This window comes from Hylobates moloch, unplaced genomic scaffold, assembly GCF_009828535.3.
Source record: "Hylobates moloch isolate HMO894 unplaced genomic scaffold, HMol_V3 SCAFFOLD_8, whole genome shotgun sequence".
NCBI classification, from domain to species: domain Eukaryota; kingdom Metazoa; phylum Chordata; class Mammalia; order Primates; family Hylobatidae; genus Hylobates; species Hylobates moloch.
The window spans coordinates 46,275,122-46,299,695 of NW_026652283.1; the positions used below are offsets into that span (position 1 = coordinate 46,275,122).

Genomic DNA, 24,574 nt, shown 5'->3' on the forward strand with positions numbered 1-24,574 from the left:
ATATAAATTCCAGCTGGGTACAGTGGCTCATGCCTGTAGTCCTAGTGCTTTGAGAGGCCAAGGTGGGAGGATCACTTGAGCCCAGGACCAGCCTGGGCAACATAGCAAGACCCATGTCACTACCAAAAATAAAAAATACAAAATAAAGTTAAACTTAAAAAAAATTAAAATGTGGGACAGGGATTTTTATTTGTTCATTATTGTATTCCCAGTACCTGGAATAGTGCCAGACATGGTAGGAGCCAAATAAATATCTTTTGGATGAATAAATGAGCCAAAAGCAAGCAAGCAAGTCAGAGAAAAACTGTTTTAAGATAAAGTAAACTAAATAAACTCTTCTATTATTTGTGGGCTAGCTTGCCAACCTCAAATTCTTGTTTCTCAAATGTCACAGGGAGTTACTAAAAATAAGAACAGAAATGTACCACAGTTTGAGAGTTTTTTATTAGTAAATGAGCAAAGCAAAAAAATTAAATAAAAATTACTTTTTCCAAAAGCAAAGTGCAGTCAAACTGTATTTGTAGAAATATTTTTTGCACATAGAAGTTTAAGTGAAATAAACTTCTAATTATGAAAGGATTTGAGATGTGACATTTCTTTCTCTCTCTCTCTTTTTTTTTCGAGACAGAGTCTCACTCTGTCACCCAAGCTAGAGCGTAATGGTGATGGTGTGATCTCAGCTTTGTAGCCTCTGCCTCCAGGGTTGAAGCAATTCTCCTGCCTCAGCCTCTCAAGTAGCTGGGATTACAGGCCCCCGCCACCATGTCTGGCTAATTTTTTTTTTTTTTTTTTTTTTTTTTTAGGAGAGACAGGGTTTCACCATGTTGGCCAGGCTGGTCTTGCACCCCTGACCTCAAGTTATCCATCTGCCTTGGCCTCCCAAAGTGCTAGGATTACAGGCGTGAGCCACTGTGCCTGGCCTTCACACTATTTTTGATTTCTGGCTCTTTCCACTAGGGCTAATTCAGCTTTCTTAGAGCTGGGTCTACACTAGACCATCAACTACAAACACACACTAAGCATATGCCATGGGCCCAGCCACACAGAGTATTATTATAAGCTCTATCTAGGAGATTTAGTTCCATTAGAGAACCTGGGATTTCACACAGCTTGGAGAGAAGAGAGATAAGGACATTCCTAGTCCTGGAAGGGACACCTAAAGCAAGAATGTATAGAAGAGAGCAAAAAGACCCATGTAACTAAAGGAGGGATGCGTATTATCAAACGAGATTAGAGAGTTTAGAATACGAAACAGAATTTTTTAGACAGAAGCATCACATTATCACGTGTGCTTGATGATGATTATTCAGATAGTAGTATGTCAAAATGAAGAAAAGAGGTCAGGTGTGATAGCTCACACCTGTAATCCCAGCACTCTGGGAGGCCCAGGTGGGAGGATCCCTTAAGATCAGGAGTTCCAGACCAGTCTGGGTGATATAGTGAGACTCATCTCTACAAAAAAATGTAAAAATTAGCTGGGTGTGGTGGCATGCACCTGTAGTTCCAGCTAATGGGGAGGCTGAGACAGGAGGATCACTTGAGCCCAAGGGTTTGAGGCTGCAGTGAGCTATGATGGTGCCACTGTATTCCATCTTAGGTGACAGAGCAGCAAGACCTTGTCTCTTAAGAAAAAAAAAAAAGTATTTGTAGGAATTGAGGTATGGAATAATATTATGGCTTTGGAATGAAGAGAAAGAAAAATAATCAGAAAGATATCACAAAGAAGAAAATAGGAAAAGACTGGGGACCGATTAAATTCAAGTGATGAGAAAAAATCAAAACTAACCCCAAAGAACAAAGGATTCTAATAAGAGAACAAGGATTTTTTTCTTTTTTTTTTTGAGACAGAGTCTCGCTCTGTTCTCCAGGCTGGAGTGCAGTGGCACGATCTCGGCTCACTGCAACCTCTGCCTCCCAGGCTTAAGTGATTCTCCTGCCTTAGCCTCCTGAGTAGCTGGGATTACAAGCATGTGCCACCACACCCAGCTAATTTTTGTATTTTTAGTAGAGATGAGGTTTCACCATGTTGGCCAGGCTGGTCTCGAACTCCTGACCTCAGGTAATTCACCCACCTCGGCCTCCCAAAGTGCTGGGATTACAGGCGTGAGCCACCGTGCCCGGCTGAGAACAAGGATTCTAATAATGATAAGGGCCGGACACAGTGGCTCACACCTGTAATTCCAACACTTTGGGAGGCCGAGGTGGGCGGATCATGAGGTCAGGAGTTCGAGACCAGCATGACCAATATGGTGAAACCCTGTCTCTACTAAAAATACAAAAATTATTCTGGGTGTGGTGGTGTGTGCCTATAGTCCCAGCCACTTGGCAGGCTAAGGCAGGAGAACTGCTTGAACCTGGGAAGTGGAGGGTGCAGTGAGCCGAGATCATGCCACTGCACTCCAGCCTGGGTGACAGAGAAAGACTCCGTCTCCAAAAATAAAGAAATGAAATGATAAGTTTGGAATGGATGGCCAGTTTGGGGAAGGTAACCAAGCTAAGCTGTACTGCAAACACTAGCAAAATAACTGAGTGGAAAAAAAGAATATGAACTATAATGTGTAACAACTATTAATATACAGAGAGATCTGAGAGTTAACAGCATGGGATAACAGATTTTTAAAAAACAGTTTCTAAGGAAGGGCACAGTAAGAATTTTCTCACTATCCCAGCCATTAACCATTGAGTTCATGAAAGACACTCCAGTGAACTAAAGATGGTCATTGACAGATGGCCTTAGTGACTTGCTTGACCAATAGAATGCAGCTTAAGGGACATTCTGGAACTTGCAAGGCTAGGTCATAAAAGGCTTACAGCTTCCACTTGAGTGGTTTGTACCAGTCTAACTATCCTGAGATCACCATGCCGTGGGAAGCCTAAGCCATATGGAGATGATCTAAAGAATGAGACACCATGTGGAAAAAGAGAAGAACCAAGGAGTACCATGGCACCAGATATGCAAATGAAGAAGCCATCTTGGAAATAGATTTGCCAGCTCAGTCACTCCAGCTGACACATATGGATCAAAGATCCAGCAAAGCCCTTCTGCATACCTGACCTACAAAATCACAAGCAAACTAAAATTAAAAAGCCACTAAGTTTTGGGGTAGTTTGTTATGTAACAATAGATCACGGGAGCAGATGTCTTTTTATCCTAAACCCAGCGCCTAGCAAAGTACCTAGCCCATAGTAGATTCACTCAAAGTGGTGTGTATCAAGTGAATCTCTATCTTCCTGTGTATTTTCTAATTTACATCTTTGTCATTTCCCCCTCACTTGTCCTTTTAGGAAAACCTGAATCACAGACGCAATCACTGTTAGTACCTCTGGTGTGTCTCTTAACTACCATGTGGTGGTTAACAGCTGCCAGTCCCAAACTTGAAAGATAGGTATGTCTTTGCTGCCAAAGTTAACCCAAGGCAGGGCACCAAGCAACTTCGCATCTTTATCATGGTAAATAAGGATAGGAAAATATTCTGTACTGAAACACACAAAAAAATAAGAAGTAGGCACAACTAATAACAATATCACATATCACAGCACACCAAAAAAAGGTCTGCCTTGTTCATTTTTCCTTTCTTTGAGATGGGGTCCCACTTTGTTGCGCAGGCTGGGGTGCAGTGGCAGAATCCTAGCTCATTGAAGCCTTGCCCTCCTGGGCTCAAGCAATCCTCCTGCCTCAGCAGGAGTAGCTGGGACCACAGGCACAAACTATCATGTCTGGCTAATTTTTAAATTTTTTGTAGAGATAAGATCTCACTATGTTGCCTATAGGCTGGTCTTGAACTCCTGGCCTCATATAATCCTCCCACCTCAACCTCCCAAAGTGCTGGGGTCACAGGTGTGAGCCACTGGACATGGCCTTGGCTTGCGCATTTTTATAAATAATGCATGAGTTTGGTCACTGAACCCATGGAGTTTCATTGTAAGCTGTCTGATTATATAAGGCTTCTTTTTTTTTTTTTTTTTTTTAGACGGAGTCTCGCTCTGTCACCCAGGCACCCAGGCTGGAGTGCAGTGGCGCGATCTGCAAGCTCCGCCTCCCGGGTTCACGCCATTCTCCTGCCTCAGCCTCTCCTAGTAGCTGGGACTACAGGCGCCCGCCACCACGCCCGGCTAATTTTTTGTATTTCTAGTAGAGACGGGGTTTCACCGTGGTCTCGATCTCCTGACCTCGTGATCCACCCGCCTCGGCCTCCCAAAGTGCTGGGATTTAAGGCTTCTTATAAGTCTGACAAAACCAACTCAGAAGGAATACATATCAACCCACATAAACAAGAAATTTCCAAAGCCATTAATACCCTTTAATAAAGAAAGAAGATGTATGGTTGGGTGGGAATAGGGAGTGATGGGAGGATCAGGGCTATGTGAATAAAAAACTCTCTGCAATAGCCTTCAGCTAAAAGCATTTCCTTCAGTACTAAACATCTGCTCGACTGAGATGGCTCTGTTGTAAAAAGACCAAATCACCTCGACTAGGCCAAGGAATATTCTGCAACTGCAGAATTGGCTGAGTGGTTCTCATTGCCACAGAAGAAAATAAGAATAGTTTTTTTTTTTTTTAATTTTTTGTAGAGAGAGTCTTGCTCTGTTGCCTAGAGCTCTGTTGGCTGGAGTGTAGTGGCATGATCTCGGCTCACTGCAACCTCCACCTCCCAGGTTCAAGTGATTCTCCTGCCTCAGCCTCCAGAGTAACTGGGACCATGGGCATGTGCCACCCACACCTAGCTAATTTTTGTATCTTTTGTAGAGATGGAGTTTCACCATGTTGGCCAGGCTGGTCTCAAACTCCTGGCCTCAGGTGATCCACCTGCCTCGGCCTCCCAAAGTGCTGGGATTACAGGCATGAGCCACTACACCTGGCTGGATAGTTTTCTTCGTGGCAGAAAAGGCAAGAGAGACCCCCAAAACATCCTGCTCACCAAGCAATTCAATTGCTGACTCCCCTGATCAGAGAGTACTGCCATTTGTGATCCCTCTCCACAACCATATACCTTACCCAATTCCCCAATCTTCTAGCCACTGAGAGGTTCTGCACTAATGGGTTCCCAAACTGCTTGATTGTGATGGTATTTCCTTCTCTGTGCCTTTCTTAACAATATTAAAAGGAAAAAGCGCTTTGAGATGACACACAATCTATCTCTTTCTCTTCTCTCTTTCTTTCTCTCTCTCTCTCTCCTCTCCATCCCAACCTCCCACTCATCTTGGATATAGAAGAGAAAACATATACCATGTAAGTTTTTGGCCGCTACTTTTTGATTATGAGTGACAGACATCTTTAGGATGAAATTGACAACATAAAGACAGAGCAAAGAGAAAGAATAAGGTCTCTGGACAGCGTCAATTTAACCGTTGAATTATATCAATACTTAATCTAATAAACTGCTAAAATTCCAGTTCTATGAGTCCTTTTGTTGTTTAAAGCCCATTTAACTATTTTCTGTTACTTGCTCCCAAACACACTCTAATATACCCAATGACCAGGAAGGAAGTATCTTTTCCAAATAACCCAGGATACATAAAAAGTGAGTCAGAATTGAATTCTACAAATACTATGCATGCTACACACATAAGATCTTGTGCTTAGCACTGTGGGGGAATATAAAAATCAATTAAGAACAGCATGTTGTAATAGAAATAGACTTTGAAGTCAGATGAACCTGGATGCAATCCTACTTTGGGGAAGTAACTTAATTTCTCTAAGCTTTAGTTTTCTCATCTACAAAATGGAAGAAATAAGATTATAGCATTGTGAGAATTACAGTTAATATAAAGTATCAACCATAGCATTCTGCCCATAGTGGGAGTTTAAGTAACTAATAGTTGTTATGGTTTAAGAAATGGGAGAAATTCTTTACCCTCCAATGGGGCAGAAAACACAAATACATATGATCTGCTGACTGGGATATTTACAGGGCATGGGTGATTGTCAAGGGTTCCAATTCTTCGCCTCCTACTGAATCTGTGCCTTTTGACGCATGACTTTGCGGCATATTCCTGATAAGGGCAGAGCATATTTCCTACCCCTGGACTCAAGCATGTGACTTGCTTTGTCCAATGGGATGTTGGCCAAGCAAATCTGAACATAAGGAGAGTCATGAAAAGCCGTTGTGCAAATGGACTGGCATATTCTTGCTATTCTGATATCAACTTAAAAAGGACAAGTCCAGTCTAGCCCACTGGCCCCAGAAGGAGGATGAGCTAGAGCAAAGTTCTCCCAGAAATCTCAGCCTAGAGCAGACCACCAGCTGATCTGCAGATGCATGAGTGAGCCTGAGATCAGCACAACTGCCCAATCTAGCCTCACTCAGTTCAGCTAACCCTGGAAATGTGTGAGAAATAAACGTTTATTGTATGCTTTTGAGGTTTTGTGGCTGGAGGGCAACAGCTAACCAATACACAGAATTATATTTTCTGTTTAAAAAAACCAAAGATTTACACTTCCCTGATACTTGTGACTAAGTGAAAGACAAGGTTAGGTCTTGTGAATGAAAGACATACTTATGGTACATTCCTATTCTTTTTTTTTTTTTTAAGAGGTCTCTCTCTGTTGCTCAGGCTGGAGTGCAGTGGTACAATCATGGCTCATTGCATTCTCAACCTTCAACCTCCTGGGCTCAAGCAATCATCCTGTCTCAGTCTCACAAGTAGTTGAGACTATAAGTGTGTATCACCACATCTGGTTGATATTTTTAATTTTTTGTAGAGTCTGGGTCTCACTATGTTGCCAAGGCTGGTTTCAAAATCATGGCCTCAAGCAATCCTTCTGCCTCCACCTCCTAAAAGTGTTGGGATTATAGGCATGAGCCACTGCACCCAGCCTCAATACAGATTCTTATTTCAACTCATTAAATTTAAAAGGTTTCATGTGACCTTTCACCAAACCGTTTTCACTATATATTTTTCGAGACAGGGTCTTGCTCTGTCACCAAGGCTGGAATACAGTAGTGCAAGTATGGCTCACTGCAGCCTCAACCTCCTGGGCTCAGGTGATCCTCCTACCTCAACCTCTCCAATAGCTGGGACTACAGGTGCACGCTACCACACCTGACTAATTTTTGTATTTTTTGTAGAGACAGGCTTTTGCCATGTTGCCCAGGCTAGTCTCAAATTTCTGAGCTCAAGCAATCTGCCCACCTTGGCCTCCGGAAGTGTTGGGTTTACAGGCGTGAACTACCATGCCCAGCCTATGCTTGCACTTTAACAAATACTAGTTTGCTTAAAAACTTGAGTCAGCTGGCCGGGCGCGGTGGCTCACGCCTGTAATCCCAGCACTTTGGGAGGCCGAGGCAGGAGGATCACCTGAGGTCAGGAGTTCAAGACCAGCCTGACCAACATGGAGAAACCCCATCTCTACTAAAAATACAAAATTAGCCAGTCATGGTGGCACATGCCTGTAATCCCAGCTACTCAGGAGGCTGAGGCAAGAGAATTGCTTGAAGATGGGAGGTGGATTGCAGTGAGCTGAGATTGGGCCATTGCACTCCAGCCTGGGCAACAAGAGTGAAACTCCGTCTCAAAAAAAAAAAAAATCTTTAGTCTATCCTTACTGCAGGTAGTTTAAAAACAAAAACAAAATAAAAACTAAGTGTCTGACTGTTCCAAGTTCAATTAATGTCTACAATTACAAAGAAGACTCATGGAAATGGTTCAAGCCCAGGAAAGTCCAGATCACTAATGTATATGAGAAATATTCTTCCTAATAATGTCAATGTTTTATAGGTATTAATGAGTGCTATGCTTGTCTACTGTAATTATTGACAAATAAACGTGAAGAGAAATGAGGAATGGTACTCACATTACTTTGGAGGACAAGCATTCCACCAACTGAAAAGTATTTACTGAATGTCATCTAAGTTTCAAAGACTGTGCCAGATATTATTAATAATTTATTTTTTATTATCCTTACCATACATTTGTGCTGCCAAGTCAAATTATAAGGCAATTAAACCTAGAAGTCTCCAAAGACCTACGCCATCAAGGCCTTTGCTGATCCCTTCTAAAAATAACCAAGAGCATTTGGCTATTTGGGCTTCATCACTATCAGCCTATTAACATCATATTAAAAATTACTAATATCATAAGCTATGTCAAAATCTCATTAATGCTGCTGGAAAGACTGGCAATAAATACTCTTCCATAAAGTACACATTGTATGTTTTATATGGCTATAAACAAGCTAACAAGCAGCAGATTAAGTACAACATGGCCAAGAGAATATTGCATTATGATCACTCATTACTGTCATTTCCACCACAACCTGCTTTAAAATATGCAACTTAACACAAATTTTAAAGGATGTTCTTCTCTGTCAGCAAAACTAACACACCAGCCCTTCCAATGAATTCACATTTCAGAGAACAATCACACATGCAGGGAATGCATCAAATACTTTTATGCTTATTAGCGTCAGAACTCTGGTAGACAGAAGGAAGGGGAGAACTTTATCTTTGAAGAATTTATAGACTCACTTCCAAGAAAAGAAATACATGGGAAATGTTTCTTGATCTGGGGTGCTGGTTATGGGTGTGTCCATTTGGAAAAATTTAGTGAGTGGTACTTTTCATATGTATACTTTTTCTGATATGTTATACTTCAGTAAAAAGTCTAATTTAATGACACTAACAGCAGTATAGGACTAAGTACAAAATGAAAAATGTTAACAATTCAGAGTTCAGAAGAGGGACTAGTCACTGTTATTTTGTTCAAAGAGTTAACATGTATTAAATAATTTATATATGCCAGGCACTGTACTAAATAAGTATTTTATATTTCATCCTCACAACATCCTTGTGAGGTCAACATTATATCAACAGCATTTGCCACAATTAATACTCCCTCCTTGAAACTCTTTCCTTTTCATTCCAGGCCAGCATGTTCTTCTGGTTTTCTACCTACCTCACTAACTGCTCTTTCTCAGTCTGTCCTCCCCAGACTTTCATTCATCCATTCATCTATCTATCTATCGACAGGGTCTCACTCTATGTATGTATGTATGTATGTATGTATGTATGTATGTATGTATGTATGTATCTATCTATCTATCTATCTATCTATCTATCTATCTATCTATCTAGACATAGGGTCTCACTCTGTTGCCCAGGCTGGAGTGCGTGGCACAATCATGGCTCACTATAGCCTCAAACTCCTGGGCTCAAGCAATCTTGCTGCCCCAGGTTCCTGAGTAACCAGGACTACAGGTACATGCCATCACATCCAGCTAATTTTTAATTTTTTTTTTTTTTTTGTAGAGACAGAGTCTTGCTACGTTGCCCAAGCTGGTCTCGAAATCCTGGTCTCAGGTAATCCTCTCACCTCAGACTCCCAAAGCAATGGAATTACAGGTGTGAGCTATAGCACCCAGCCTTCTCTAGACATTTAAAATTTAAATATTCTAGGGCTCAGCTCTTGGTTGTCTTCTCTATCTAAACTCCCTGGGGCAGGTATTATTATTATTAATTATTATTATTCCCATTATACAGATGGAAACTTTGAGGTACAGACAGATTCAAACCTATGTAATCAAGACTTCAGAGGCCATGCTCTTAACCTTTTCACCATTCTGCCTTCTTTGGCTTTCCATTTAAGAGGCAGGGCATAGCTGCACACATTCCACATTCTAGTGCCTTCAGTAACTGAGAAAAGAGAGAGACTGAGGCACATGGGACCCTCTTTCATAAGCTATTAAGGACTAATACCAGATACCAAGCCAGTAAAAAACCAACACTCTTGCAAATTCTGTTAAACAACTTTCCTTCCTAAGTTTCTTCACTTTGTACTTTGGTAATTGCTTCTCAAGGAGGAATGTGAAAAGAATCTAGAACATAGATTCTCAAACCTAGATATTCATGAAATAATCTGAGGAGCTTTTAAAAATATAGATGTAATAGGCCCTATACAAACCTATTAAACCTAGAAGATTCCAGGAATCTGTGTTTCCAAGGAGCACCCAAGCAAGGTCTGAAGCTGATAAGTTGGTACCTGAATTTGCTCTAAAGAGAGTTCTCTGATCCTCAGAGGATGAATAATGACCATCACATATTCTGCCTAGCAGAGGCTGGAAATGAATGAGAATGAAGATGTAAACTGATTCCAACAAGTAATAAGACTAATCAGGAAACCACAGCAGGGACTGTGGAATTCTAGATCAGGACAGCAAACATTACCAGGTGGTCTGGTAATGTGTTGCCATAGAGAGTTTGCAGTCAAGTGCTGTCATCCCTTGGCTTAGGATGGAGTCACATCTAGGCAGCAAGAGCTAACTTAATACTTTAATACTTGAGCACTCATATTGTCAGAGTATTCACCAAGCATTATAAGGGAATACAAGGATATTAAGAAATACTGCCCATTCTGCACATGTACCTCAGAACTTAAAGTATATATATATATATAAAGAAATACTGCCATTGTTCCCAGGCAACAGAAGAAAGCATTATTAACACTGCCGTTTTTGCATAAACATAAATGCACATACATTTTGTTTACATATGCAAGCAACACTTACTATGGAACTATAAATGCTGAAACTAAGGCAAATACGTTACTTCAACACTTAGTGATGTCTTACCTCTGTAAGTGCATGCAATTGTCCTTGATGAACACACACACCCATGAACCTAAAGAACAAAACAGAATTATTTAACAAGTGAAAAAGGACACAAATATAAATGTCATATAAAGAAATCAGGTTAGTTATCCATGCATTAGAAACAAACTGTGGGGTGGGGCATGGTGGCTTACATCCGTAATCCCAGCACTTTAGGAGGCAGAGGTGTGCGGATCACCTGAGGTCAGGAGTTCAAGACCATCCTGGCCAACATGGTGAAACCCCATCTCTACTAAAAATACAAAAATTAGCTGGGCGTGGTGGTGGGCGCCTATAGTCTCAGCTACTCGGGAGGCTGAGGCAGGAAAATCACTTGAACCCGGGAGGCAGAGGCTGCAGTGAGCCGAGATCGTGCCATTGCACTCCAGCCTGGGCAACAAGAGCGAAACTCTGCCTCAAAAATAAATAAATAAATTAATTAATTAATAATAGAAATAAAACAAGATACGTCATTTTTCTCTAAATGTTCATACATCTCCCCAATCACTAGAATTATGAGGGTATGCCATTAATTTATTAAACAACTATTTATTGAATGGCTGCTATGTTGAAAGTATTAAGGACAGAGAGTAAATAAAAACTTTCATTCTAGGGTCATTCTGTTGGAGGGCAATTATAATAAAAAGATAAATTATGCAGAATGTGGTTAAATTGTATATATGAACTGCTGTTTCTAGTCAGCCTCTTTTAGAAAGACAGCTTCTCTGAGATGAAATTATATCCCTGCCTAGGAATAATTCTATTCCCATTATCCCACTATAACAAAAACAGTTAAAGTAAAATATGATAAGCTACATTTCCTGCTTGATTAAGACTTTCCAAATTATGATGGGTACTAGCAGGAGTTGGCTAACTATGACCAACTACCAGTTTTTATAAATTAAGTTTTACTAGAACACAGATATGGTATTATCGATGGCTTCTTTGATGTTACAATGGCAGAGTTGAATAGTTGTGACAGAGACTGTGTGACTTGTAAAGACTAAAATATTTACTATCCAGCCCTTTATAGAAAAAGTCTGCTGACTACAATGGTTTGAATGTTTGCTCCCTCCAAAACTCATAGTGAAACTTAATTCCCAGTGTGGCAGTATTCAGAGGTACGGCTTTTTTTTTTTCTTTTTTTTTTTTGAGACGGAGTCTCATTCTATCACCCAGGCTGGAGTGCAGTGGTGAGATCTCGGCTCACTGCAAGCTCTGCCTCCCGGGTTCATGACATTCTCCTGCCTCACCCTCCCAAGTAGCTGGGACTACAGGTGCCCACCACCACGCCCGGCTAATTTTTTGTATTTTTAGTAGGGACGTGGTTTCACCGTGTTAGCTGAGATGGTCTCGATCTCCTGACCTTGTGATCTGCCCGTCTCGGCCTCTCAAAGTGCTGGGATTACAGGCGTGAGCCACTGCACCCAGCTGAGAGGTACGGCTTTTAAGAGGTGATTGGGTCATGAGGGCTCTGCCTAATCCATTCATGGATTAATGGATTATTGCAGGAATGAGTCTGGTAGCTTTATAAGAGGAGGAAGAGACTGGGCACAGCGGTTCATGCATATAATCCCAACACTTTGAGTGATCAAGGCAGGAGGATCGCTTGAATCCAGGAGTTCAAGACTAGCCTGGGCAATATAGGGAGACCTGAGACCTTGTCATATACATATGTTAGCTGGGTGTGGTGGCACACTTTTGTGGTCTCAGTTACTCAGGAGGCTGAGGTGGGAGGACCACTTGAGCCCAGGAAGTTGAGGCTGCAGTGAGCTGAGATCATGCCACTGTACTCAAGCCTGGGTGACAGAGTGAGACCCTGTCTCTAACAAAAAAAAAGAGGAAGAGAGACCTGAGCTGGCATACTCAGCCCCTTTGCCATGTGATGCCCTGAGCCACTTCAGGACTCTGCAGAGAGTCCCCACCAGCAAGAAGACTCTCACCAGATGTGGCCTCTCAACCCTGGACTTCTCAGCCTCCATAACTATAAGAAATAGTTTCCTTTTCTTTATAAATTGCCCAGTTTCTGGTATTCTAAGCAATAGAAAACACTAAGGCATTGACCCTTCCTCTAGAGCACAGGGATATCTATCCATTTCCACCTGGGAGACATTAAGAAAGTTACCTAATCTTTATAAATCGCAATTTCCTCATCTATGAAAATGGACAGAAAAATAACACTACCTTAAAAGGTTGTTATGAGAATTAAATGGGATATTTTCAAGTATACTGTGTAGCAATACCTAGTGTATGCTCAAATAAAGGTCAGTGGTTTTTATTTTATCATTATTAACAATCCTAAATTACATCATCCTTTACATGGCTATGAGAGTTTCAAAACACAAAATATGTCATTCTTTTTCATAACCCTTCAATGGTTCCCTTCTGCCTACAGAATAATGTTAAAACTTCCCATGACCCACTCCAACTTATCTTTGAAATGTCACATTTTCCCATGAGCCTTATTCTTCACCCATCTGTCCTTTTCCTCTGGGCTCTATGACCCTAGCCTACAAATATATAGTTAAATTTCCCTCCTCTTAAAAAATTCTTCCACCAGGCACAGTGGCTCACACCTGTAATCCTGGCACTTGGGGAGGCCAAGGCGGGCAGATCTCTTGAGCCCAGGAGATCAAGACCAGCCTGGGGAATATGGTGAAATATGATCTTTACAAAAAATACAAAATAATAATTGTATTTTTTATACAAAAAATACAAAAATTAGCCAGGCATGGTGGCATGCCTGTGGTCCCAGCTACTCAGTAGGCTGAGGCAGGAGGATCACTTTAGCCAGGGAGGCAGAAGTTGCAGTGAGCCAAGATCATGCCACTGCACCCCAGCCTGGGCGACAGAGCGAGACTCTGTCTAAAAAATAAAAATAGAAATCTTCCCTTGCCCCCTCGTTAAAATATGAATCTAATTCACTCTTTTTATTTGTTAACAAACTTTAAGAATAGGTTACATTCTCTATCTATGTTTCTAAGTTTTTTTTTTTTTTTTTTTCTTTAAAAAGAGTCTTACTTTGTTGCCCAGGCTGGAGTACAGTGGTGTGATCACTGCTCATTGCAACCTTGAACTTCTGGGCTCAAGCAATCCTCCCACCTCAGCCTCATGAGCAGCTAGGACTATAGGTATGCACCACCACGCCTGGCTAATTTTTTTTATTATAATTATTGTTATTGTTGTTATTATTATTATTATTATTATAGTGATAGGGTCTCATTATGTTGCCTAGGCTGGTCTGGAACTCCTGGCCTCAAGAAATCCTCCCACCTCAGCTTCCTAAAGTGTTGAGCTTACAGGCGTGAGCCATTGCACCCAGCCTCTAGCTACATTTCATTTCTTTTTTTTTTTTTTTTTTTTGAGATGGAGTCTCACTCTGTTGCCCAGGCTGGAGTGCAGTGGCGCGATCTCGGCTCACTGTAAGCTCTGCCTCCTGGGTTCACGCCATTCTCCTGCCCCAGCCTCCCAAGTAGCTGGGACTACAGGTGCGTGCCACCACACCCAGCTAATTCTTGTATTTTTAGTAGAGATGGGGTTTCACTGTGTCAGCAAGGATTGTCTTGATCTCCTGACCTCGTGATCTGTCCGCCTTGGCCTCCCAAAGTGCTGGGATTACAGGTATGAGCCACTGCGCCCAGCCCTTTTTTTTTTTTTTTTTTGAAAGAGTCTTGCTTTGTTGTCCAGGCTGGAGTACAACAGCGTGATTATAGCTCACTGCAACCTCAATCTCATTGGCTCACGTGATCCTCCCACCTCAGCCTCCTGAGTAGCTGGGACTACAGGCACATATCACCACAGCGAGCTAATTTTTTAATTTTTTAAACAGAGATGGGGTCTTGCTGTTGTCCAAGCTGGTCTTGAACTGTTTGCGTCAAGCAATTCTCCTGCGTTGGCCCTGTATCACTCTTGTAACTTTTCTCACTATGGAAGATTCAGAGCTTCATTTATCTCTGCATTTCTACTACCTAGTATAGTGTCTGGAACATAGTAAGCTAGTTCTCAGTAAAGATTTATTAAATGGCATGAATGATTTTTATGACTTGGAAACTTGGTTGAAGTTCCTTCCTTGAATTGGAATACTATACTTACTGCAAATCATCCAAGATCAGCTAAAATTTCATCTTTTATACAAAGGATCTCCTGGATACCCTTAGCATTAATCTTTTCTCTCTCTCTTTTGTCTCTCCCTACCTCCCACAGTACAACTAGCACTTTTGACCCTACTTTGAATGACTGCTAATTAGTATTAAGTGGTCTGGATCTAGAGTTAGACTGCTTTGATTTGAATCCTGGCTCTACCATTTACTGATGACCTCTCTGCAATTCAGTTTCTTCACATGCAAAATGTAAATATTAATATTACCTAACCCATATGGTTATTGTGAAGATGAAAAAAGATAACTTGGGCTCTTGGAACATTATAAGCACTAGAAAATGTCAGCTATTCTTGCTACTCTAACATTTCTGACTCCTTCCCCAGACTGGAATATAAGGTATTGATTGATTGATTGATTGACTGATAGAGACAGTCTCGCTCTGTCACCTAGGCTGAAGTGCAGTGGTGGAATCTTGCCTCACTGCAACCTCCACCTCCTGGGTTCAAGCGATTCTCCTGCCTCAGCCTCCTGAGTAGCTGAGATTACAGGCATCTGCCACCATGCCCAGCTAATTTTTGTATTTTTAGTACAGACAGGGCTTTACCATGTTGGCCAGGCTGGTCTTAAACTTCCTCACCTTAGGTGATCCACCCACCTCAGGTGATCTGCCTGCCTCAGCCTCCCAAAGTGCTGGGATTACAGGTGTAAGCCACTGTGCCTGGCCTATTTGAATATTTTTTAGCCGGGCGCAGTGGCTCACGCCTGTAATCCCAGCACTTTGGGAGGCAGAAGCAGGCGGATCACCTCAGGTCGGGAGTTTGAGACCAGCCTGACCAACGTGGAAAACCCTGTCTCTACTAAAAATACAAAATTAGCCAGGCGTGGTGGCACATGCCTGTAATCCCAGATACTCGGGAGGCTGAGGCAGGAGAATTGCTTGAACCCAGGAGGTGGCGGTTGTGGTGAGCCGAGAGCGCGCCATTGCACTCCGGCCTGAGCAACGAGAGTGAAACTCTGTCTCAAAAAAAAAACAAAAATTATTTTTTAGAGATAGTATTGCTATGTTGCCCAGGCTGGTCTCAAATTCCTGGACTCAAGTGATCCTCCCACCTCGGCCTCCCAAAGTGCTAGGATTACAGGCATGAGCCACTATGCCGGGCCAAGGCTTTTAAGAGTACAGATCTTGTCTCATTTGTTTCTATATACAATGTCTCACACAAAATGTTTTGTATACAAGTTGCTAAATACACATTTATTGAATAAAGAAGCAATAATTACCAAATTAACTTCACAATGTAAACTCGTGTTACAATAAAGAACATCAGAGGCAAGTGCAAGGCAGTAAAGCCAAGAGGTATTTGATTTTCTTTAATCAAATATTTATAAAGAAGTCAGGAAATAGGATTCTACTAGAAAAACAATGGCTAAATTTTAAAATCATGGGTTTTTCTAGAAGCTGAAAATACCCGGTTTGGATGTGACACACCCTTGCTTTTCTTCCTCCCAGGCCCGCTATTATTTTGACCACACCATCTACAGAGATGTCATAGCACATCCAGGCAGGCACTGGCTTCATAGGACAGTTTTCTGTCTGCTTTCTTCCCACCCTCTACTCAAATAACCATATCACAATTGTGTCACACAACTCTACTTCTATGTGCAACTTTACTGCCTAACCTCTCCCAATTCATTCCGAATGGAAAATCACCACCACATCCAAAATGGTGTCACGGAGCTGGCAATCTGAGACATGCATTAGCTTTATATTGGAAAAAGAGCGTCCGGGCATGGTGGCTCACGCCTGCAATCCCAGCACTTTGGGAGGCCAAGGTGGGTGGATCACGAGGTCAAGAGATCAAGACCATCCTGGCCAACATGGTGAAACCCCATCTCTACTAAAAATACAAAAATTAGCCAGGCGTGGTGGTGGGCATCTGTAGTCCCAGCTACTCGGGAGGCTGAGGCAGGAGACTCGCTTGAACCCGGGAGGTGGAGGTTGCAGTGAGCTAAGATTGTGCCACTGCACTTCAGCCTGGGCGACAGTGAGACTCCGTCTCAAAAAAAAAAAAAAGAGCTTGAACAGAGTTAATCACTCTAAATGTTGTAAAAAAACAGAATATGCTATAAAGAGGAAATATTACTCACCCTTGACAGGGAAGTGACGCCTAGAAAAGCATGCGACATCAATAATAAGTTTTCACTAAAGTTTTTATTGCTAACTATATCAAAAATCGAAATGAAGCCTCAAATCATTGTCATGTCACAAGACCTTAAAAATTTATATTCTGAATGATTTTTATTCCCCTATCCCCATACCCCACCCCAAATCATACCAGCTAGAATTATACTCAGGAAGGGGGTGCTTTCTTAATGCATGTGCTTTGAGAGTAAGTGATTACTCAACTTTGTTATTTTTAGTTTCATATGACATACAGATTCATGTTGAGAAGGATGGTTGCTTTTTTTTTTGAGACAAGGTCTTGCTCTGTCGCCCAGTCTGGAGTGCAGTGGCACAGTGCAATAGTGTGATCATAAGCTCGCTGCAGCCTCAGCCTCCCAGGCTCAAGTGACTCTCCTGTCTCAGCCTCCTGAGTAGCTGGGACTACAGGCACACACCACCACAGCTGGCTTTTTTTTTTTTTTTTTTTTTGGTAGAGACAGGGTCTCACTATGTTGCCTAGGCTGGTTTCAAGTTCCTGGCCTCAAGTGATCTTCCTGCCTTGGCTTCCCAAAGTAAGCCACCACACTAGGCCAAGGATTGCTTTTGTACTTTAGACCACTGTGGAAACAAACCCATGAAGGATCTTGTCAAAATGCAGACTCGCACTCTGTAGGTCAGGGATGGGGCCTAAGAATCTGAATTTCTAAACTCCCAGGTGATGCTGATGTCGCTTGGTCTACAGACTACGTGCAGTGCGTAGCAAGGCCTTTAAACAAATGACTGTTTATCACTGCTCTAAAGATAGTAAGACCAACAGGAAACTGTTTTTTTTTTTTCTTTTTTTTTTTGAGACAGAGCCTCACTGTTGCCCAGGCTGCAGTACAATGGCTCAATCTTGGTTCACTCCACCTCTGCCTCCTGAGTTCAAGCGATTCTCCTGCCTCAGCCTCCCAAGCAGCTGGGATTACAGGCGCCCGCCACCACACCCAGCTGATTTTTGTATTTTTAGTAGAGACGGGGTTTCACCATGTTGGCCAGGCTGGTCTCAAACTCCCGACCTCAAGTGATCCGCCCGTCTCAGCCTCTCAAAAGGCTGGGATTACAGGCATTAGCCACTGCACCCAGCCCCAACAGGAAACTCTTAACTCTGATACTACTGGTAAACTAGACTTTGTCTAGAGACTAGAGTCTTTTCTTTTTTTTTTTTGAGACGGAGTCTCGCTCTGTCACCCAGGCTGGAGTGCAGTGGCGCAATCTCGGCTCACTGCAAGCTCCGCCTCCCTGGTTCACGCCATTTTCCTGCCTCAGCCTCTCCGAGTAGCTGGGACTACAGGCGCCCGCCACCACGCCCAGCTGATATTTTGTATTTTTTAGTAGAGACGGGGTTTCACCATGGTCTCGATCTCCTGACCTCGTGATCCGCCCGCCTCGGCCTCCCAAAGTGCTGGGATTACAAGCATGAGCCACCGTGCCCGGCCGAGTCTTTTCTATAGCATGATTTACCATTCCCCATAAAGTGTCATTATTAAGCTTTTCCACATCTTTGCCTTTACTCAGACTGTTCCCACTACCTAAAATGCCCCTCTCTTCATTTCCACATACCTCACTTAATGATGGGGATACATTCTGAGAAATGCATTCTTAGGTAATTTTGTGGTTGCATAATCATAGAGTGTACTTACATAAACCTGGATGGTATAGCCTACAATACCCTCAGGCTATATGGTAGAGTCTATTGATCCTAGGCTACAAGCCTGTACAGCATATTATTGTACTGAATACTGTAGGCAACTGCAACAAAATGGTAAGTTCTGTGTATCTTAACATATCTAAACATAGAAAAGGTACAGTAAAAATATGGTATTATAATCTCATGGAACCACCATCATGTATGCGGTCTGTTGTTGACCAAAACATCTTATGCACTACATGACTGTAGTTAGATTCTACTCATCCTCAAATACCAGTTCAAATACTTCCTTCTCATGTTCTTCAACTACCAAGGGACCCATTTACACTCCTTTTCTTTTTTTTTTTTTTTTTGAGACAAGGTCTCACTCTGTCACCCAGGCTGGAGTGCAGTGTTGCAATTACAGCTCACTGCAACCTTGAACTCCTGGGCTCAAACAATCTTTCTGCCTCACCCTCCCAAACATGCTAGGATTACAGGTGTGAGCCACCATGCCCAGCCTATATCACCTTCCTATAGCATCATTTCCAACCTTTATCTATGTTTTATCACATGCTTTATAACTTTTTTACTAGACCACAAGCTTCTTAACAGCAAGATATCATTCTCTTGCCTGGCATATGACAATATATAAACACTTGTTAGTCTTTCTCTGAAGGAGGTTAAAAATAAATAAAAAACACTTGCTGGGTAAATTATAGTTTTTGTTTTTTTTTTGAGGCAAGATCTAGCTCTGTCAACTATGCTGGAGAGCAGTGGCACCATCATGGCTCACTGCAGCCTCAAACTCTTGGGCTCAAGTGATTCTTCACTGGGTAAATTTATTTTTATTTTTATTTATATATTTTTATTTTGAGACTGGGTCTTGCTCTGTCACCCAGGCTAGAGTGCAGCAGCGCTATATGGCCTCCATGTTCAAGTGATTCTCCCACCTCAGCCTCCCAAGTAGCTGGGATTACAGGCGTGTGCCCCCATACCCGGCTAATTTTTTTGTATTTTTAGTAGAGACGGGGTTTCACCATGTTGGCCAGGCTAGTCTTGAACTCCTGACCTCAAGTGATCCACCCGCCTTGGCCTCCCAAAGTACTAGGATTACAGGTGTGAGCTACTGCGCCCAGCCTTCACTGGGTAAATTTAAAACACAACTCAAAATTTTTTGAGTGCTTATTATATGCCAGGCACTGGCAACAATGATAATGATGATGGTATCAGATAACTCTTTTTTTTTTTTTGAGACAGAGCCTCACTCTATTGCCCAGGCTGGAGTGCAGTGGTGCAATCTCAGCTCACTGCAACCTCTGCCTCCCAGGTTCAAGCAATTCTCCTGCCTCAGCCTCTTGAGTAGCTGGGATTACAGGTGCCTGCCACCATGCCTGGCTAATTTTTATATTTTTAGTAGAGACAGGGTTTTGCCATGTTGGCCACGCTGGTCTCAAACTCCTGACCTCAGGTGATCCACCTGTCTCAGCCTCCCAAAGTGCTGGGATTACAGGCATGAGCCACCGCACCTGGCCTGATATCAGCTAACTTTTTTTTTTTTTTTTTTTTTTTTTTTTTTTTTTTTTTTTTTTTTTGAGATGGAGTCTCACTCTGTTGCTCTGTTGCCCAGGCTGGAGTGCAGTGGCACAATATTGGCTCACTGCAACCTCCACCTCCCAGGTTCAGGGGATTCTCCTGCCTCAGCCTCCCAAGCAGCTGGGATTACAAGCATGCACCACCATGCCTAATTTTTGTATTTTTATTAGAGACAAGGTTTCACCATGTTGGCCAGGCAGGTCTCAAACTCCTGACCACAAGTGATCCACCATCCTCGGCCTCCTGAAGTGCTGGGATTCAGGTGTGAGCCACCACACCCAGCCTGGTATGAGCTAACTCTTAATGAGCACTTACTATGCAGGCATTGTTCTAAGCACTTTACCTTATATGAAATCATTTAATCCTCATAATAACCCAATGAAGTAGTACTTTTATTATCCCAATCATACCAAAAAAGAAACTGAGGCACAGAGATTAAGTAACTTGCCCCAAATTATACAGCTAATAAAAGGCAGAGCCAGAAGTCAAACCTAAACAGTTGATTATAGAGTCTGTGTTCTTAATCACAATGCTATATTACCTTTCCATATAGTTATAAAAAGTATATAAAGATGAGCAAGACACAATCGCTTCCCTTTAGAAACTGTTTGCTACTCAAAAAGCTTTTGTGGCAGCTTACAGATCCCGATTAAAGTCCAAATTCCTTACCATGTTATTCAAAGGTCTGAATGATCTGATCCAAACCTCTCTTGCTTTATCTCCTATTACATCCACCTGCATTCTCTCTCTTTTCTTTTTATTTTACATTTTATAAAATTCTTATTTTTCCAACCTGGACCCAGAGCCAGCACTGCCTGCAGGCTCTGAGGCCACAGGCACCACCTGCATTCTCTATGTTGCAGTTATATAACCTGCCACTTCTAAATATGTCCTGAATCCTCCTACTTCCATATTGTTGCGAGGATGAGTCTCTCTGTCTGGAATCCATTTTTCAAAGCTCTATGAATCCTTAAAAACTTGGCTCAAGAACATCTCCAAATAACAACAATAATAATAGCACCAAACATTTATATAGCATTTAGTGTGCCAGACATGTCCACATATTAAATCACCTAACTCTCTTTGTGTTTTTTAGAGACAGGGTCTCACTCTGTCACTCAGGCTGGAGTGCAGTGGCATGATCATAGCTAACTGCAGCCTTGAAATCATGGGCTCACACGATCCTCCCACCTCGGCCTCCAAAATAGCTGAGACTACAAGCATGCACCATCTCATCTGGCTAATTTTTTAATTTTTTGTAGAGATGGGATTTCCTTACGTTGTCCAGGCTACTCTCGAACTCCTGGCCTCAAGCAATTCTTCTGTTTCAGCCTCCCAAAGGGCTGGGATTACAGGTGGGAGCCACTGTGCCTGGCCTGTCACTTAATTCTTAAAATAGCTCTTTGAAGTTGGTTATAAGAATCTCTAGCTCAGAGATGTAATTTCAAATATTTCCAATCATAATTAATCTTTCTCGAGGTGGGAGAATCACTTGAGGTCAAGGGTTCAAGACCAGCCTGGCCAACATGGAGAAACCCAATCTCTACCAAAAATACAAAAAAAATTAGCTGGGTGTGGTGGTGTGCACCTGTAGTCCCAGTTACTCAGGAGGCTGAGGCAGAAGAAAATTGCTTGAACCCAGGAGGCAGAGGCTGCAGTGAGCCGAGATTGTGCCACTGCTCTCCAGCCTGGGTGACAGAGCAAACCTCCATTTCAAAAAAATAATAATAAAAATAAAAATAAACCTCTACTGGAGCACTTATTAGGCCCTGCCTTCTATATCAAGTTTTACCTAATGTCTACCTCTTCCATTATTAAAAGGTTTCTGAGGGCAGGGATCCTGTGTGTGGAAGAGAATAGCTACTTGTTCAACAAATTGCTTCCCCTTTCCTCCTGTGTTCATTACAGTTGGTTAAGATTGTAACACTAAGTTCTGGCCAGTGGTATATGGGCAGAAGTGATTATGTCATTTCTAGGCCTGTTCCATAAAACCTCAACACTATTTTCCACAGCGTCTTCCTTCATCTGCCAGCAGATGCAGAAGATCCAGTGGAGGAATCTGAGGCCCTGTTCTAGGTGAAAATGAGCTCCCCTTCCACCTCTACCCAACCTTCATTGGACTAGGACATGAAAAAAAAAAAAAAAAAACAAGCCTTTAAGCCAATAGTTAGTCCACCTGGACAACATATACCATGTAGGTTTGTGCCTCTCCATATACTTAAAACATTGCCTTGTTCACAGTTAGCGCTCAGTATTCATTGAACTTAAATAAAAGTTGAAATTCTTTTTTTTTTTTTTTTTTTTTTTTTTTGAGACAAGTTCTCCATCTTTTGCCCAGGCTGGAGTGCAGTGGCATGATCTTGGCTCACTGCAGCCTCCACCTCCTGGGCTCAAGTGATCCTCCCACCTCAGCTTCCCAAGTAGCTGAGACAACAGGTACGCACCACTACACCCAGGTAATTTTTGTATTTTTTTTGAGATGGAGTTTTGCTCTTGTTACCCAGGCTAGAGTGCAATGGCATGATCTCGGCTCACTGCAACCTCCACCTCCCGGGTTCAAGTGATTCTCCTGCCTCAGCATCCCAAGTAGCTGGGATTATAGGCATGCACCACCACACCCAGCTAATTTTTGTATTTTTAGTAGGGATGGGGTTTCTCCATGTTGGTCAGGGTGGTCTCAAACTCCCGACCTCAGGTAATCCGCCCGTCTTGGCCTCCCAAAGTGCCAGGATTACAGGCGTGAGCCACCGCACCAGGCCTAATTTTTGTATTTTTGTGGAGATGGGGTTTTGTCATGTTATCCAGGCTGGTCTTGAACTCCTGTGCTCAAGCAATCTGCCTTCCTCGGCCTCCCAAATTGCTGGGATTTCACAGGCACGAAGATACTGTGCCCTGCCAAAAGTTGAAATTCTTATTCTAAGACAGGTCTTTTCCTAGGACCTACTATTAGCCAGCAGTCTCCAAAATGGGTAATGAGCCGCGTTATCCATTGGAGTATGGGAAGAAAATGAAAACTTTTACTTATTTTTGATAAAAAGAGAAATTTCATTTTACTAATATTTAATTATGGGTTAATAGTACCACATGGGGATGTGCTCAAAAATGCTTTCCTAATGGGATACTGAGGTAGACAGACTAATGGCCCCCCAGAGATGTCTATGTCTTAATCCCCAGAACCTGTGACTGTGTCACATTATATGGCAAGGGAAATAAACCAAAATTGTAAATGCAATTAAAGTTGCTGGTCAGAAGACTTTAAAAGAGAGATCATCCTGGATTATCACTGTGGGTCCAAAGTAATCACAAGGTCCTCATAGGTGGAAGAGGGAGGCAGAAGAGTCAATATCAGAGCAATGCAATGTGAGAAAGACTCATTGCTGGGTTTGAAGATGGAAGGGGTCTATGAGCCAAGGAATGCAAACAGCCACTGGCAGCTGAAAAAAGTAAGGAAATGGATTCTCCTCTAGAACCTCCAGAGAGGAATGCAGCCCTGCTGATACCTTGATTTTAGCCCAGTGAGACTCTTGTCAGACCTCTGACTTATAGAACAGTAAGATAAAATAAATGTGTGTTGTTTTAAGCTACTAAGTTTGTGGTAATTCGTTATGATAGCCACAGAAAACTAATAATAGGTACATAATTAAAAAAATTGTATGGGTCACTCCCCTGTGATATAACGTTCACAGATCTAAAACAAATTTTAGACTTTGACTCTTTGTAAACCAGCATAAGGAAAATAACATTAACATGTTCCTTGGTGGCATTCGCATTCAGTCAGTCAAATATTTATCAAATTCACAGTTCTGTATAAAGCTCAGAGTTAAACATTAAAGCATAAATGTCCTCCCTCAAAGCTTTATTACCTAAACAAAGAAGTGAAGGAAGAGCCAGGCATGGTGGCTCACACCTATATAATCCCAGCACTTTGGGAGGCCAAGGCAGGTGAATCACCTGAGGCCAGGAGTTCAAGACCAGCCTGGCCAACATGGTGAAACCCCATCTCTACTAAAAATATAAAAATTAACCAGATGTGGTGGCACACACCTGTAATCCCAGCTACTCAGGAGGCTGAGGCACAAGAATTGCTTGAAACCAGGAGGTGGAGGTTGCAGTGAGCCGGTATCATGCCACTGTACTCCATCCAGCCTGGATGACAGAGTGAGACTCTGTCTTAAAAAAAAAAAAAAAAAAAAAGAAGTGAAGAAAGAGGTGTGACATAGTCTAAAACATATCTAGCTGTCCTTACTCTGATTTAAAAAACACTGACACTACTGGCCAAGCGTGGTGGCTCACATCTGTAATCCCAGCACTTTGGGAGGCCAAGGCGGGTGGATCACCTGAGGTCTGGAGTTTGAGACCAGCCTGGCCAACGTGGTGAAACCCTGTCTCTACTAAAAATCTAAAAATTAGCCGGGCGTGGTGGCAGCCGCCTGTAATCCCAGCTACTCAGTAGGCTGAGGCAG

General features: G+C 42.3%; 1 protein-coding gene across 4 annotated transcripts in view; it reads right to left on the minus strand.

Annotated features, from left to right (window-relative positions):
- The window catches only part of TESK2 (testis associated actin remodelling kinase 2), a 148,638-nt gene that overhangs the window by 31,873 nt on the left and 92,191 nt on the right, over nt 1-24,574 (minus strand). For all 4 annotated transcript variants that reach the window (XM_032160641.2, XM_032160643.2, XM_058442323.1 and 1 more), the window contains one exon: nt 10,568-10,616. In XM_032160641.2, coding sequence (XP_032016532.1) covers nt 10,568-10,616 — 49 coding nt within the window. The remainder of the gene's footprint in view (nt 1-10,567; nt 10,617-24,574) is intronic.